Source organism: Poecilia reticulata, linkage group LG16 (genome assembly GCF_000633615.1).
Source record: "Poecilia reticulata strain Guanapo linkage group LG16, Guppy_female_1.0+MT, whole genome shotgun sequence".
NCBI lineage: Eukaryota > Metazoa > Chordata > Actinopteri > Cyprinodontiformes > Poeciliidae > Poecilia > Poecilia reticulata.
This window is the reverse complement of record NC_024346.1, coordinates 24357846-24375223: the sequence shown is the minus strand read 5'-3', so window position 1 is coordinate 24375223 and position 17378 is coordinate 24357846. Positions and strand designations below refer to the sequence as shown.

The 17378-nt window shown below is 40.7% G+C and overlaps 1 protein-coding gene across 3 annotated transcripts in view; it reads right to left on the bottom strand.

Annotated features, from left to right (window-relative positions):
• Positions 1-16856, bottom strand: part of trak1a (trafficking protein, kinesin binding 1a) — a 32738-nt gene extending 15882 nt beyond the window's left edge. The window contains exons 1-3 of one of the 3 annotated variants that reach the window (XM_008432076.2): positions 16611-16856; positions 13482-13676; positions 1173-1249 (exon numbers count right to left, since the gene is read on the bottom strand). In XM_008432076.2, the coding sequence (XP_008430298.1) occupies positions 1173-1249; positions 13482-13676; positions 16611-16614 (276 nt within the window). In that variant the 5' untranslated portion in view covers positions 16615-16856. Of the gene's footprint in view, positions 1-1172; positions 1250-5635; positions 6046-10560; positions 11309-13481; positions 13677-16610 lie in introns of those variants that run through there. The other 2 variants (XM_008432077.2, XM_008432075.2) reach the window with 2 other exon arrangements.
• Positions 16857-17378: the final 522 nt, after the last annotated feature.

Here is a 17378-nt window from a genome sequence, read left to right as displayed (position 1 = left end):
CTCCTCCCTGCTCTGCATAATTACTCCGCTCAGTCAGAAACAGCCACTCAGAACTAGCAGTAATCAGCTAGCCGCCATGCTATCAGGAAGTTTTCATTCAGTAACTCAGGATTGTTTATTGTAATGGAACCTGTATTTGCCTTTGAATGTTAAGTTTTATACTTGAATTTTTTTGGCAATGTTGAGAGGTTTTATTTTGGCTCTTTGCATTATTTAGCCTCTTTAGAGCCTTTACATGTTATCAGTCTGTTAAAGATAGTATTATTGATAGCAGTACAATTTGCACAATGCCTGTTTTGTTTAGTTTTCTTCTTGGAAAAAGTTATTAAAAACAAGTTTTTGTCTAAATTAAGGTGAATTCATGGTTCCTTTTTCCACATAATGTAACCGGAATGGTTTATGATAAAAAAATAATAATAATAATTATGTGATCGGTATCGGTGATCGGTATCAGTGATCGGCCCTCATGGGTGATCGGTATCTGTATCGGCAGGAAAAAACCTGATCGGCACATCTCTACAAATTATAATTGTCCGATTATTCTACTGCAAATACAAATCCTTTCATTTGAAGGTTATTCATTAATCTTCCCAAGGACTGCCGATAAATGAAGTAATGGAATAAATCATGAGCAAACATACAGAAAAGGCTGCTATTAGTCATACTTGAACAATCATTAAGGGCTTATTCACCTGGGGCAGGCTGAGTCTGCTGCCTCACAAACATTTTGTTTCCTGGCAGTAAAAATAGCCAGACACACAAAGGCAGCAACACTAAGCTGTGTTTCATGTGCAACTGAAGAACACAAAGCAACTGGCATGGTCACAACCAGAGCTTTGTTCAGAGGAAACCTGCATGCCCATCTGAGTGTTACATCTCAAGCTTTATTTGACAGCGACACCATTCACGTTTTCAGACACTTTTGTCTCTTGATGTCCTACTTTATGCTCTTTTTTGTTGTTTTTTTGTCACACACTGGGAGGTGATAAGTTACATTAAAATATCAACTCTAGGAAACGAGTTCAACGACGTTGTTCTTTTGACCCTCAGAGAAAATCCCCACATTTTAAATCGTCACTGAGTACATCTCCAACGTAAGTGCTTTAAAACCCCTCTAAAAATGTCGCCTTCTGTTTGATCTGCTTCGACAGATTTGACTTTTCCATACTGACCTCTTCCAGCAGTCGGGTGACGGCGTCGATGTCGCTGTAGGTCTTCGTCATCTGGCCCACTCTGTCCGCACACAACACTGCAGGAGGGAGACACGGAGGGAACGGTAAGTTTCAGAGACAAATGTCCAAAAGAAGAGTAACAAACAACAACAGCAATCAAAGGAGCACATAGAAACTCTGGAGGAGCTGCAGAGATCCACAGCTCTGGGGGGAGAATCTGTTGACAACAAAACTATTAGTCAATTTCACATTTTGAACGTTTTACAAAAAATTTGCACTGCACATCTTCCTGAACTCAGCATCTTCATGGTAGCATCATCCTGTGGTAAAAGCTTTATTCAGCAAAAAAAAAAAAAAAAAAAAAAAAAAAAAATCAATGAAATCCTGGAAGAAAACCAGGATGAATACTTTTGCGAGACACTGAACACTTTTAGAGACCATCCATCCATCCATTTTCTTCCGCTTATCCGGGGTCGGGAAACAGGGGCAGGAGCTTCAGAAGGGAGGCCCAGACTTTCCTCTCCCCAGCCACTTCTTCCAGCTCCTACGGGGGAACCCCAAGGCGTTCCCAGGCCAGCCGAGAGACATAGTCCCTCCAGCGTGTCCTGGGTCTTCCCCGAGGCCTCCTCCCGGTGGGACGTGCCTGGAACACCTCACCAGGGAGGCGTCCAGGAGGCATCCTGACCAGATGCCCCAGCCACCTCAACTGGCTCCTCTCAACGTGGAGGAGCAGCAGCTCTACTCTGAGTCCCTCCCGGATGACAGAGCTTCTCACCCTATCTCTAAGGGAGAGCCCAGTCACCCTGCGGAGGAAACCCATTTCGGCCGCTTGTATCCGTAATCTTTCTTTCGGTCATGACCCAAAGCTCATGACCATAGATGAGGGTGGGAACGTAGATCGACCGGTAAATCAAGAGCTTTGCTTTTTGACTCAGCTCTCTCTTCACCATGACGGACCGGTACAGCGCCCGCTTCACGGCAGATGCTGCCCCAATCCGCCTGTCGATCTCCCGCTCCCTTCTTCCCTCATTCGTGAACAAGATCCCCAGATACTTAAACTCCTCCACTTGAGGCAGAACAACCCCCCTGACCCGGAGAAGGCACTCTACCCTTTTCCGGCTCAAGACCATGGCCTCGGATTTGGAGGCACTGAGCCTCATCCCGGCCGCTTCACACTCGGCCGCGAACCGCTCCAGTGAGAGCTRCAGATCACGWTCYGATGAAGCCAACAGGACCACATCATCCGCAWAAAGCAGAGATGCGATCCTAAGGCCACCAAAACGGATCCCCTCAACACCTCGGCTGCRCCTAGAAATTCTGTCCATRAARGTAATGAACAGAATCGGTGTCAAAGGGCAGCCTTGGCGGAGTCCAACTCTCACAGGAAAAGAGCCCGACTTACTGCCAGCAATGCGAACCAGAGATCAAACAGTGCATAAAAAAAAAAAGCATTTTTATTACACTCCAATTTGAAATTCAAAATAGAATCATCAGTATGTCTTTGGAGTTGCTGATAGAATTATATGGAACCTTGGACCTGCATAGTGTGATTAGTGAAGGTGTCTCCAGTATTTACCCTAACAGACAGAAGTGAGTGGCGGGCCTCCGCTTGTATCATCAGACTTCAAATTATATAACTTTGGATCATAAAGAGCTCATTACCTGCTGGATTTCAACTTTCAACCATCACAGCCGACGTGTAAACAGAGTTCTGCTGCTCCCTCTGCAGCCTTCTTTTCACTTCCAGTTAGAAGAACATGCATAATCAAAATTCATCATTACCCACATAAACAACTCGCTGCTCTTTAACCTAACTAATGAGTCAGAAAAGATAAGCTACTGAGCAGTTTCAGAGGTCAGAGTGCAGAACCACAACCCTGTTCATCTGTATAATTATCAATCTCCTTCATTTGCAGATTCAGTTATTTCCCAGTGAATGTACGTGTCTATGCCATCATAGAAGCCCTAACTAAAAAAGCCAAAGAAATGTGATCACGTCTGACGCTTTCAATGTTTATCTTTATCAAAAAGGGAATGTGATGCAAGCAATATGCAAAACAATAATGCAAAAAGAGTCGGCCCATGCAAAGCACACATTTTATCAACACTTGGAGCAGCAGCGTGGCTGTCAGAAACAAGATATACAGTGTGCTGCAAAAGTATTTATACCCCTGCAATGTTTTTTTTTTCTTTCATATTTTACAATGTTAGGACCAAAGCCTTAAATTTTATGTAATGGAGGGATGTTTAGACATGACCCTTCATGTTCAACTAGAAATGCAGATGTTAGAATGGCCCAGTCAAAGACTAGACATAAATACAGCAGGTTACAGTATAGTTTGAGTATGGCAAAACTGCTCTGTGTCATCATATTGTGCTTTCAACCTCTGTCTGTTATGGAGCATGCTGGATTTGGAAATGTTGGCGGCCTTTTGGAAACCTCATGGCTAAGATTAAAAATCAAGATTGAAGACAGCTTGAAGAATCAACTGCACAGTCACATTGTGAACGTTTAAAAAGTTAGTAAAACACTGTTTTACAGCATTTGTGTTGTCAACTGCAGGTGTGCGTCACCTCTCTTAACCTCAAGAAATAACGACAGCTCATGCCATAAAGACCAACCCTTTTCAAAGAGCTACAAACCTCAGGTTAATAAATAATCAGAAAAATAAACTTGGATCAAAACTTTAATCAGAACTGTCGCATCAGCAACAAATACAGTACACACAAATGTACTGTAATAACTGTTCAGGCCCAGATTCACCCATATGCTTGCCAAACCACAACATTTGTCTTCATCTGCTATCTGCCGTGGAAGCGTGGAAGGACAGGGTGCAGCCTGTTTACCTGTCATACTTTATATTTGTGTACGTGCAGCTAATCAAAGAGCATGCTGTCTTATTTCCACAATAAAACTCCTCCCAGGTGAAATGACTAAACAAAAATACATGACGACAAATTAATGCGCAAAGGCTTCGGTGCCAAGAGGAAGTATTCATACTTTACTGATTAACAATTTAGTAACAATTTAGCTCTGAAGACAAAAAGGGGGAGAAACCTGTTGATGAGGGCAAGTCTAACGTAACAGGGAAGGTAATTTAAGACAGATACGTTCACTCTACCCACTACTTCTTTAAGGACATAACAGAGAAGACGCATTACGTCTTGTTCAGCCATGGCAGTAATAAAAGGTTTATTAGTCCAGAGAGTTACTTTAATATTATAATGGATGTTATTAACCAATCAACCGAACTTATTTTTAGTTGTAATTTTCAAGACGACTGCCTGAATCACAGACATATTTAGCCCACTAGTGAGCAACACACAGGCACAAGGAGACTAAGAAGGAGCTCTTGTTATATTAATCAATGCCCTGAACACAATCTGTTTGGACTGGTGACATGTAACACAATGGGATTTCACAAAAAAAAAAATATTTCCTTTTTTCTTTTGGATCTGGGTTAATACAGCTTAACTATTTATAAAAATTAACTAGCATAGAAAAGCGTCTCTTGACAACAGAAAACTTAAGTTGCAGCTCATGCTTATATTAATGATACAACGATGGATTTTTTTTCCCTAGGGTGATTTCCAGTGGTCTGAATTGCCAAGTCTGATTTTGTGCGATTAAAAATTATTTTCTGAAGAATCATAAAAGGGGCCGCAATTTACTTCACAGTTTTCAAATCGAACAAAAATGAAAATGCAGGCCAGCATATGTTGAAAGCAGTGCACTGTTTTTTTATCCCACGCAGAAAAAAAATTGATTAAAAATATATGTTATTGATTGATTGATGCATTAATGAACAAAAAATTATTAGAGTTTTTACTTCTGATGCATTTAGAGAAGAGGAAAAAAAATCCTCATATTTGACCTGCCGATTACTTTTTACAAAAAAAAGTCTAATTCCAATAACAGGTCAATTGATCAGGGAACCTCTAATTATAGAGGTATTTTTACGTCTAAACATCTTATCATGTTTTCTGTCAGTGTAATTTGTCAGACGGCTGATTCAATCTGGAGTGTGGAGTGACAGACGAGGCTGAGGGGAAACACTCAGGCACAGGGAAGCAAACTCTAAGGCACCACACAGGAAGGAGCTGCTGTTGTTTTAACCAATCAATCCCCCAAAGCATAGCCTGCTAGGAATGTTGATGTGCAACACACAATGGAGAATCATAAGACATTATTTCCTGCTTCCATCTGGGTTTACAATTCATCTTAACCGTGATTATGATATTAACTGCAACAACATTAGAGTTTGTTATGTCATTCGGGGGGAATGAGCTATACTGTCCAGTGTGAGATAGAACCACAAAGGAGGGACTGCACCTGCAGGACAGACATGATTCCACAGAAAAACAGCAATCAGAGCATAACGTGCACATTATTCATCCATATGCTTTTGAACAAGCAATGAGGACTGCTGATGATCACACAGTCTCTACTAACCAGTAGCTACCTTCATAAAGTATCTGCTGCTCTTCATCCATGTCTTCATTCTGCTCATCCTGTTTGTATCTTCCATGCCTGGAGAAACCAGGTTCCACCTCTTCCTCCTCTTCATCCTCCTCCTGCTGCTTTGTGCTTTCATGGATGGGCAAACAAACATATTCCTCGTCCTGATCCTGGTCCTGGTCGGAGAAGTCCGCTGCGTCCTCGTGTTCGGACATGCAGAGAGCCATCCTCCCCTTCTGATGCTACAGCCGACCAGTAAACCCCAGAGTCCTCAGAGGCAAAGCCATGTGTCCAACCTGGGGCATTGCTGCAGGTCTGATGTTTGGCAGACAAAAGTTTGCGTTTCCCTCTTGCAGTGCATGCCTCTCTGACAGGGAAGATCCTGTGTTTGTATGTGTGTTGGATACCAGCCTGATGAATATGTAGGAGTGTGAGTATCAGCTGTCCCTTATCGCAGGTTGGCGAGATTAACCAGACAGCTCAGCTCCTCCTCCTCTCTTCCCTGACTGGTCAGTCTGCGGCCTGCTCTACTTCAACACAGACACGGGGCAGAGAGGTATACCCCCACTTGTCTCATATTTAAAGTGAGAAAACTGGGTTGGAGCAGATTAATACAACAGATGAGGGGATTTAAAGAACATAACTCCTAAACCCTGTAATCCACAACTGTTTAACGGAGATTTTTATTTCGACGGTGGAGAGACACTGGCAACTTAAAGGTGTAAAAGTTAAAGCTGTTGAGTTCTTACTCAGGTTAAAAGGAAGATAAGTCATTTTACAACCCCTCTCAGGTGACGACACCTTGGTACAGCCCAGCCTAGCCTCCATGGCGACACTGAACCTGGGCAAACAACGACAGCCACTGGTTTCCAGGGTGTGGCGAGATATACAAACCCCCGCAGGTGAAAGGTTTTACATGGATCCAGCACACGGTATAATCAAGCAGAAAAAGGTTTCCCTGCCTGTCCGTGTCCCGATACGATGCTGTATTTCTACCTCTCAAAACACGCGTTCCTTTCAAATTGTGTCATAATGGCTTTTTTCAAACCACAGAACAGGTTTGGGCAGACCATAGCCACTGTCCCTCAGGCTGGTTTTTCCAGTTTGATTCCTGTTGAAAAGGACAGTGCACAGTGCTCACTCAGGAGGCAACCATACATCTGAAAAATGTGTTTAATTCAAACACAATGAAAGTCGTTCATTCAGGTTGTTGTTTGATGTGCTGGACCTCTTGGTCACACACAAACCAGAGTGATGAAGCGTCAAGGTACTTTAGCCGAGTTCCACACAAACCTAAGGGTCTTTAACAGACTTCCAAGTTGCAAAACATTAAAAAACCAATAACAACAAACTTCCAAGTCCAGGCCCTGGGAAGCAGCTTGTGTACTCACAAACTTTGTCCGGCCTGCAATTTAATTTATCATTTACACTGTCTTGCAGAAGAAACGGTAACCCTTGAATATGTTCTTGCATCTTGGCGCATTACAGAAAGAGCTTTTAGTAAGACTTTATATGTTACTCTACTTTATGTGACAGAAAGGAAGTGTGAGGAATGAGTTCGGCCATGAATAAATTTTGATCATAGCTCGTTGCCCCGCTGGAAGGTGAACTCTTCAATGAGTTTTAAACTTTTTCACAAAGTCAACAGCTTTTCTTTTGCTACTGCCCCGTATGCTGTCTAAGTTTGGAACTGGTGCTTCAAGCGGTTCTAAAAAAAACTCGGTTTGCTTTTCCAACACCTGAGAGTCAAGTCTGAGCCACGACGTCATTACATCTTAATAAACATCTCATCCAGTTCATGTTCGAACCTCCCCCTGTTTTATTGTGAGATTCTGTGAAGGGCAACAATACATGGATATAGTTGGACTACACAAGTGCTAATATCACAGTACAACAGATGCCCTAACATCACCAAGTACTACCCAACTGAGCTGAATTCATGTGCATTGAATCAGTCATTTCTGAAAGCATGGCTTCATTAAAATATTTTAAATTCATTTTAATCATGATTTTAAGGAGGTTCACTTTAATTTTTGAAATCAGTTGAAATTATGAGAGAGCTTTTGACTAAAATATTAAATGTTCTCTTTCTGCTCAACAAAATGAAACCTGTGAGCCTCAAACTTTTAGAAGTGATCGTGAGCTTTAGTCCAAATGCCAGTTCTTTTCACAGCCATCACGCTTTTCATTGTAATTAGTTTAGAAAAGTGATTCCAGCTCTGGACGACCTTGCATGCTTGAGTAGCTCCACTCAACAGTCCCACAGAACAGCTCTGTTGTTCTGCGGACAATGAAGGGCTTCTCCACAAACAACATTCATTGCTTTCCTGGTCACATTCACTCTTCTCAGACCGTATGTTTTCTTTCCGTTCTTGCTTTTGAGCTTAATTTTAATCATTTGGATCAGTTTCTCTTGACAGACGCTTTTATAAAGTTACCAAACCTTCCCGACATAGTGGCGTTATTTCCAAAAAAGCAAAAGTGAAAATAAATTTTGCTGAATGAGTGTCTGAAAGTATTAAACTTTTAGTTACTCTTTTCTACTGTGACAGGTTAAAAAGAATGGATAATTAAATCAAAAACAATTTAAAAAGACATCCCCTATTCCCAACCGGGCCCCACATTCCCATTGAAACAATGGATCGGGGTTTTTCCCACGCCCTTGTTCTGATTGTACTCGGCTCATTCGGCCCAGTTCTTTTGAAGGCTTCTAAAAGTGACATGCAGTGTCGCAATCTGCCGTTAACAAAAAAAGGGACTTGGAGCCACATGCAAATCACTGAGCTAAATATAAGCCAACCTACTTCCCCCTCCCTCCTCATGCAGAGCTCAGAATAAAATCAGCTGCCTGCTATTCCTGACTCCATGAGGAGATTTGTCAAATAATAATCCCCTCGATCTGGTTGCCAAGAAAGTCAAAACACCAAACATTAGAAATCAAAGCTTGGCTGGCAGCCACGGTTGAATAACACAGCTGGAGATGAAGTCTTATAGGAAAGATGCTTAGCTGCACCACACTGTTTGTTACGTAAGGAAATCTACAGCATCCCTGAAGCACATGGCTATTACAACACACTGACATGAAATCAATTACTTTTTCCTCCTCCATCTGAACGATATTCACAAGAAATGTGGAATTAGATTACGATTTAAATTAAAAATATATATAAAAATTCATATAAATGCACCGGTGTACATAACATATCTAATCTTAGAAATAAACAGCGTATTATGAGCAGCAGGTCAGCTGACACGTTTTACTGAAAGCTGCAGCGAAGCCAGATCAAAGCAGGCAACAGCAGACATATCACAGTCACAGCCAGAGCCACAGCCTGGTGAAACGCTAATGACCGCTCCAGTCTGCTGCCGTTAGCCCCACCTGTCACATGACCAGGTACCGTCGCCCCGGGCGTCCTCAACAAGTCACAGGCACCAGGACCAATCTGTGGCATCATTACCCCACTGTATCTGGTTACACACTGGTGTTCCTGAAATGTAACCCTACATGATGACGCAACTGACCTTGGCGCATCACACAAATACTTCTCACTGCACCCACACCTACAGAGATTTTACTGCTTGGTTATTCCTGTACATAATTACCCCTCCTGGTGTTAGTCATGCTTTTGTTTCATTCACTCATTAATTCATTTGAATGCGCTGTTGTTTCTAGTAAAGCACTCTGAACAGCTCAAAAAAAGTTAAATATCTATTTGTCTAGGCACTGAAGCGCTGTGATTATGTTGGAGAAAATCGACTACTGAGATCGCACATCCAAATAAGTGCTTTGGAACGGGCAAACATTTTACATTTTGGGTAAAATTACATAATTTTCAGCTTGAACAGCTAGTAGCAAACATATTTCAGAGAGGAATTTTGCGGTGAAAGCAGAATGCCTTTTGCTCTAAATGCCTCACTTTTGTGAGGCATTTAGATTTTAAATGTCGTTATGTTGGCATGGTATTCACTAACATTATTGTTTGTTTTTCTAATATTGCACAGCCACAAAATGCATAATGTCTTAGTGTTAAAAAGTTGCACTGACAGCAACAATTTTCATTGTGAAAGCCTGTAACTAAGGGAGGAAGATTCCACATTAACTATTTTTTCTGTAATGCCACTGTTTTGTCTTTCATTTTCAACATTTTTCTGTTATGGAACATGTTGGTTTTGGAAATGTTGCTGGCCTACTGGAAATGTCAGATTAAAAGTTCAAATCTATATTCTCTTGTAAAAAAACAAACAAAACACAGGTATGTTTTGTGTGTTCTTTTATGTTAGCGGTACTAATCAGGCAAATTGCTACTATAATCAATGCTACAGCAGGATGGATAGAAAACAAATATTGCAGAAAAAGTCAATGATTTGATGTAATCTGCTGGGCTTCCTTAAACAGAAAACTTTTGACTAACCAATTTGACTATTAAGTTGAACTTGACTCCATTGTTGGATAGCTAAGATCAATTGGATTGGATTTAATTGAGTGTTTTGTAAAGCCTTGAGGTGACTTTTATGTGTTGTGAATTGACACAATATAATATAATATAATATTAACTGAAATGAGTTGAAAATGTTGTGTTTTGAACACTGTTGTAATATTTTATCTTTTATAGAGACTGGCCAAAATAAATGTCAGCCAGTTAAAGACTTCCTATAACTGGGCACTGTAAATCTGAGACAAATGTTAAACTGTGCATGTCTTGATATAACAAAAAACTTTATGAGCAGTCCATGACTCAACAAATCCTAACTTCTTAACTATATCAACAGTCTGCTTCACAGCATAGCGTGACTGCAGAACCTGATTATATATTTCTGCATGTAACTGATCTGTTTTTCTTGTTAAGATGATATTTGCTGTGAGTTAGTGTTTTGGTAAATACAGTGAATCAACTTTAACAACTCTTACTAAAGTATATCGTCTCTTACCGTCCGTACACTCTTCATAGTACCAGTCCAGTTCATAGTAGTCAGCCTTGACAAACCTCTGGCCTCTGGTGTGGCCTCGTCTCTTCATCCTCACTGCTCTGTCAGAAAGACGCACCAATGTCCCAGCATGTTTAGCCCTAGTATCTTTGGTATGTCCAGCATCCCGGCATGGCTAAAGGAGCTCAGCTACCACTTAAATGTGTAATTCCAGATAGCGTCTGGGGGTCAGTCAATCATTTCTGCTCTGCCCATATTTGGTGGTCAGGTTAGAACAGGTCCTCTTATTCTCATCATATATCCTTTCAACTTGTCTATGTATTAAGCTCTATTCATTGGATATCTGGTGCCATTTTAGCATGTCACTCCACAGAGATGTCGCCTGCGTCATCAGCTGGAAAAAGAAAAGAAAAAAAAATACACTGTTGTGTTTATTTCCATCAGCAGAGGGTCTTCTGTGAGTCTCCCCTTGCCCTCTAGTGTGTTGTCTCTTTTTTTTCTTTTTTCATCAGTTTTCCTCAGTCACTCCAAAGCTTCAGAGCAAAAGCTGTAAATCCCATCGTCTTCAGATCAATTTAAAGCTTTGTGTCGGGTTTGTCTTCTTCTTTTGTCTAATTCCTTGGTGATTCAGTTCCTTTAAGGTCCAATTCTGTCCTTTGTCTTCCCAGCTACAATACTACTCACTAACAACTAACACTGACCCACACATGGAGCTCTGCATCTCTTACAATGACTCAATGAATACACTGACAAGCAGCAGCAGTCACGGGTTTTGCAGCAGAAATGATGCTAACCATGACAACACTAAAAGGGAGGGCTTTGAGGAAGCTTCTGGCCAATAAAAAAGGAAGATTATTTCCCAGCATGCTCCCGCCTACTGCTGCATGTCGGCATTTGTTCCCTCCTCTCCTCTACTTTGTCCTTCTGAGGGGTTGCTATAGTAACAGGCTCCGACTCCAAGGCCTTTCGGCATGGAGAAGCTGCTACCAGGAAAAGCCGTGTAGCGTTGGCAGTGGTGACGTGGCTGGCCCAAAATGAATGAACATTTCTGTCTTTAAAGGGAATCAGTCACCACCTTGAGAGTGATGAAACTATTTCACCGAACAGAGGCAGGGAACACAATTCTAGACTACGGTGCATAAAAAAATACATATAAAACAAATTATTTTAACTGAGAAACACAAACATGGTGTAAGGTTATATATAGTTTAACAGATTTTAATACACTTTAAAGTAAAATGCTTAAATGTCTGAACCGTGCGTAATTTCAATAGTGTGAAAAACAGCAATTTTTAAAAGACATGCAACTAGTTTATTACTAATGAGCTTAAAGAAATATTAGTTAATAGTCTGCTAGAGTCCTGCAGAAAAGATTCCTTAAATTATACTAAAAATGCCCACTTTGTATTTGTCTAGTTAATTTATAGGTTAAATTAACTATAAATTAATTTATAGTTATGTTATATGCAAATATAAACATAACTGTTTAAAATGTGAACTTGTGATAATTATTTTTGGCTGTTCTGAAATATTACCAAAACTATTGCAAAAATCAAAAATAACACAGCATCCACTCCCAAACAAATGAAACATTTGTTACAACCCCTGGATCTATTTCATTAGAAGAATGAGAATTAAAGTTATTTTTTTAAAACCTTGTCTTTTTTCAGTATACTGTGCTTTGAAAATGTCAAGATTTGTAGAACATGTCGATAAGCCATGATAAGCCATGATATTTTCCAATGCAAATCAGAACATAAGTAATAAATAAAATCCAATGGAATCAATTCTACCAATCAGACAAAATATCAATATAATCTGTTTGGTTGGACGTGTGGGTGGCATGTCATCACAACAGAGCTGATCAGCTGCCTCCATGTCACCATCTCCTAAGACATGACCTTCTCATGTGGCAGGTCACGTCAGCACATGTAGCTGCCAATGCAAAACTTTGAAAACCAGTTCATAAAAGAGTGCTGAACATGTTTTTTAAGGTTGGGCTGCAAACTGGATAACTAAATGCTTACATGATGAGGCGTACCACTCTTTATGATATCTGGTTTGATGCTTCTAGAAAGCTGCGAAAGCCTCATGGCCTGACAGACACCATGAGGCCACCACAATGCGCCCTCAGGGTGCCGATACCCAGACCATCTGTCTGGGGTGACAAGCAACTTTCATTCATAGCAGATCCTGACAGCCAGAAACTGTAATACAGACAGACAAGAGGAATAATTAAAAAAAAGGATGGCAGAAATCAAAATTAAACCTTGACCTTGTTGTTGTCCATGTCTGCACAGGCCACAGTGACCCAGTAGTCACTGAACACAGAGCACAGAGGTGAAGTCCAAGTTTTTTCAACTGAGAATATAAATAGAACATGTAATCTAATTTAAGTAACATTATTTTTACTCCAACCAAGTCACTATTCAAGCAGACAGGAATTAGAACTAAATAATTAATGGTGAGAAAAAAAAAAAAACAAACTTCTGTTCTCTGGGTTTGCTGCATGCACCATCAGCACGTGTTTCAGAGAGCCTGCTTGTGTTTAATAGATTCTTAGGTAGCTAAGTGTGTGTGTGTGTGTGTGTGTGTGTGTGTGTGTGTGCGTGTGCATGTGCGTGTTTTCCAGCTGAAACGGTGGCAACGCTGAGGCAGTTTGATAAGACGAAAGCAGACACATGCATAAAACGCAAGTTCAGAGCACAACACAAAGCTGAACATTAACCCGAGTGTTGGGAGATGCAGCCGGTGTTTGTTTTGGTAACCATGTCCACGCTGTAATAGAAAGATGACTGCCGGAGAAGAATGTCACTAATCTCTCCGACTTAAATCAATAAGAATTTTCTAAATATGGTTATTATTATTACAATTACAGTGTTCGTTTTTAATTTGATAGAACTGCAAATTAGAGTTGAACTTACAGAAGTATTTGAAGGTCTCTTCTATCTGCTCATTGGTAAGGTCAAGGGAAGAGTCGGGGTCCACCAATGGCGTGTGCAGCCAATCATCCTGATCATAACCAAAGATGGTGTCGGCCCTCAGCTTGTAGACAGGCAGCTGCTCCTCCAATAGGCTGACAATCTCGAGCTCTGGCAAGTCAGCACTGTTACACACATCTGCACAAAGAGAAGGACAAGATGGTGTCCAGTCACTGGTCCTTTCTTTGGCAACATGTTTTTCAAAACAATCATTAACTTCTGTCAAATGGTGGATAAGATTAACAAAAAAAAGCCACATCTGACCAGTGAACTTCAAACTCCTGGCTGTTACATCCAAGAAAGCCTTTTTTGTTATAGTAAAATAAATGTTTTACTTTTTTCTGAGGAAACATTTGTTCTCTTAAAAAAGAGCTGGTTGTTTGTTACACGCAGTTGAAAAATTAACAACACAGACATGGAGTCAGCTAGAACTGAAGGTGTGTGTTGCCCTCTAGTGGGCGATCAATGAAAAGGCTGGGCTATCTAAAAGAAATTAACACCAAATTAAAACTTATTGAGTTGGTTTAGAAAAGATATTCAACATAAAACTCAAATGCAACCTGTTTATGTAACTCCTCAAAACTACATTAGCGAGACAAGGTGTGCTGAATTAATTTAGTAATACACAAAGTAAAAGAAATCTGATAACTCATGCATTACTTTACAAAAGCACCAACATCATTTGAATTTTTTTAATTTTTAATCACATTATTACAACCACAAGTTTTCTGTTTGTTTACTGGTATTTCACTCTATTGACCAACATAAAGTGAAGTGGAAAAAAAAGATACATAGCTTTAAAATTTGATGAGAAGTGAAAATTTGAAAAGTGTGGCTTGCACTTGAATTCAGCCAATTTGCTTTAATGTTTCTAAAAAAACCAGTGCTACCAATTGCTGTCACAAGTCAGAGTCCAGCTGTGGGTAATTTAATCCAGCTGTGCTGAGAAGGCTGAAATGTTTGAGAGAACAAACAGCATCTTCAAGACCTGGGTACAAGGCAGACAGGTCAGGGAGAAAGTTGTGGAGAAGTTTGAAGTGTCGTTAAATTCTAAGATAACATTTTAAACCATTATAATTTTATGGAATACTGTTCATTATCTGAAAATTATACCTTGACACTTTGAAACTGAGTCAAAGAGGGTTAGAGTCCTATGAGCTGCAGATATTCATATTTCAGCTGACAGGATCCTTTGTCATCCATCCTACAACTCTGGTATAAAGCCATTGTTGAAATATTTTTTTCACAAGCAGTGTAAGAGATGCAGCAAGCATATTGAACAAGGTGCTCTGACCAGATGAAACCAAAACTGAGAGCTTCGCCCAACACGCAAGACACAACATCTGACAGAAATCTAACATTGCAAACAACACTAAATATCCAATACCCATAAAATCTCCGCACACAAAAAAAATTCATGTTGTAGTTATTTTTTCCTCAAGAAACGTGAAACACCAAAGCTTGAACTGACCACATTAGTAAAAACACTGAATGAGGATCAACATAGAGAAAAAAAAAACAACAACTCTTTGTGTTGCTGCTCTGTCGCTCCACTGTCTGTCTATGACTCCTTGACAATGCCGTCTGTTACTGTTTGCTAATCCAAACTGAATGACTGACTGTGCTGAAAAATGCACACACACACACACACACACGCACACGCACACACACACACACACACACCCAGACACACGCACGCACACACACGCGCGCAGCAGCTGGTGAATTACTCAGCAAGCAGACTCAGTAGTTTTCCTGTGTGTTTTAGTACACAGGAACATGACCCATATTCATAAAAAATGAAAATATTAATCTGTATTTTCAATTGACTAATTTATTTCACCTATAGAATGTACATTTTCTTTTCAATGTCTGGAAAATAGTGTGGCTTTTTATATTTGTTGTATGTAACATTGAATGGTTTGATAGAATCTGAACTTTAGTATCCATCAAATCTATGGATTTTTGACTTATAGGTACTTAACAACGATTGCAACAATTTGGTTGATTTCTAAGTATTTCTAGGTAAATCTAAATGTTTTTTTTCCCAAACAAAATTTTAAACATTAAGTGCACTGATTATAGGAATAATAATAATAATAATAATAACAACAAAAACAATTAACTGCATTCTGCTTATTTTTATTTTGCGTTCTTGCTGAAAACTGTAGAAAAGTCATCCTATAAATGAGAATAAAGACGTCTTATCCTTGGGGAAACCTGCACCAGTCAAGCAGCTAGAGAAAGAACGTAATATAACGCAGAGGTAGAAACTTCAAAATAAGCTCAGCACAAACGGCTGGCGATGTTCAGTCTATCACAATCAATAAATGCTTGGATAGGATCATGAGGATTTCAAGTTCCAGGTCACTCTTCAAATGTAAATATAGACCAGATGAAAAGAATGAAAAGAAAAAAAAGCACCAGGAACACGATGACATTGGTTGGATCAGATGCTGGAATACTCTGCTGTCACACCGTCAGTCAAAGCAATAAACACATTGGGATGAGTGCAAGTGACAGAATCATGCTGAAGACTGAGAACCCCCCCCCCAAAAAAAAAAAAAAACAGGAAACTTTTGAAATTCAAGATCAACTACAGCAGTAGAGTCCTGCTACTATACTACGGTAATGAAGCACCCAACTACCAACACAGCACATTCAGTAACGTTGGGTAACAGAAGAGCAGCGAACCCACACATTACAAGCATGTGAACTGGTTTCCAACTGGCCACATGGTACTGGTGTCACATTTCTGAACCACCTGGATGAGAGCGCTGAAGAGTTGCTTAATATAAAGAAGACGTTCTGACTCTGAAGTTCAACATGGCCGCCTCCTGTTGACCACCACAGTGGAGAAATGCAATTTGTGGAAAATCTTCAATCGTGCACTCAAACAACATGACATCATCGTGAGCTTTAAATTACAAAGACAGCACAACTGCAAGAAACAATTTCCATGACAACTGAAACAGACCGACAAACACAGGGGTGAATATGTACAGAGTAAAACTCTGCTGAGAATGGTTGTAAAGTTTAAAATAAAACCAGCAGAAAGACCACTGTACTCACTCATGGTGTCTGGAGCCCGACAACCACCTACTCTCCTGTCCTTCAGTCACATTTTCCACTGGTCCAGGAAAGGGACAGAGGGGACAGAGAAAGAGAGAGAAAAAGAGAGAGAGAGAGAGAGACGGAGCTGGGAGGGTGAGGCACAGGAAGAGCTAGAGAGCGCCTTTCTAAAAGTTTTCGGACAGCTCTGTGTGAGTGCGAGACAAAAGGAGAGGAAAGAGGGGAGGGACGAAGTGGAGTGGAGAGGAGAGAGACCCGAGCCAAACTGGTCTGTCATGCCTGACATGCCGATGACGATAACCCCACGGACCGCCCCGCCCCCCCCGCTCTCTAGCGTTCTCCCTCACCCTTAAAGCCGACAAACCCGGTGGGGCACTTCCTAGGAGCGGAGCGAATCACAAACTTTCTACAAGCCCCCTGATCCTTTGCAAACAGAGGGAGGTAACAGCATGCCCGACCCTGTTCACGACCGTCTGCCTGCATCGGCCTCTGGGTTGGGAACCAGATGCTTGAAATGTGTGGGAGGCGGTGAAATTTAATACTTTAAATATGTCTTTTTTTTCCATTTTTTGTAATCCTCCGTGTGTCGAGAATCGGTCTGAGTCAGCATTTGAGCGGCAGAGCAACAGGTCAGTGGAAAAGATTATGGCAATAATCATCAGCCTGGGTAACATGGGCAAAGCCACACCAGAAACTCTGCCAAATCACAGCCTTTTTGTTCATAGAATCCCATAAACACCAGGATTTGGCAGAGAGAGAGAGAGAAAA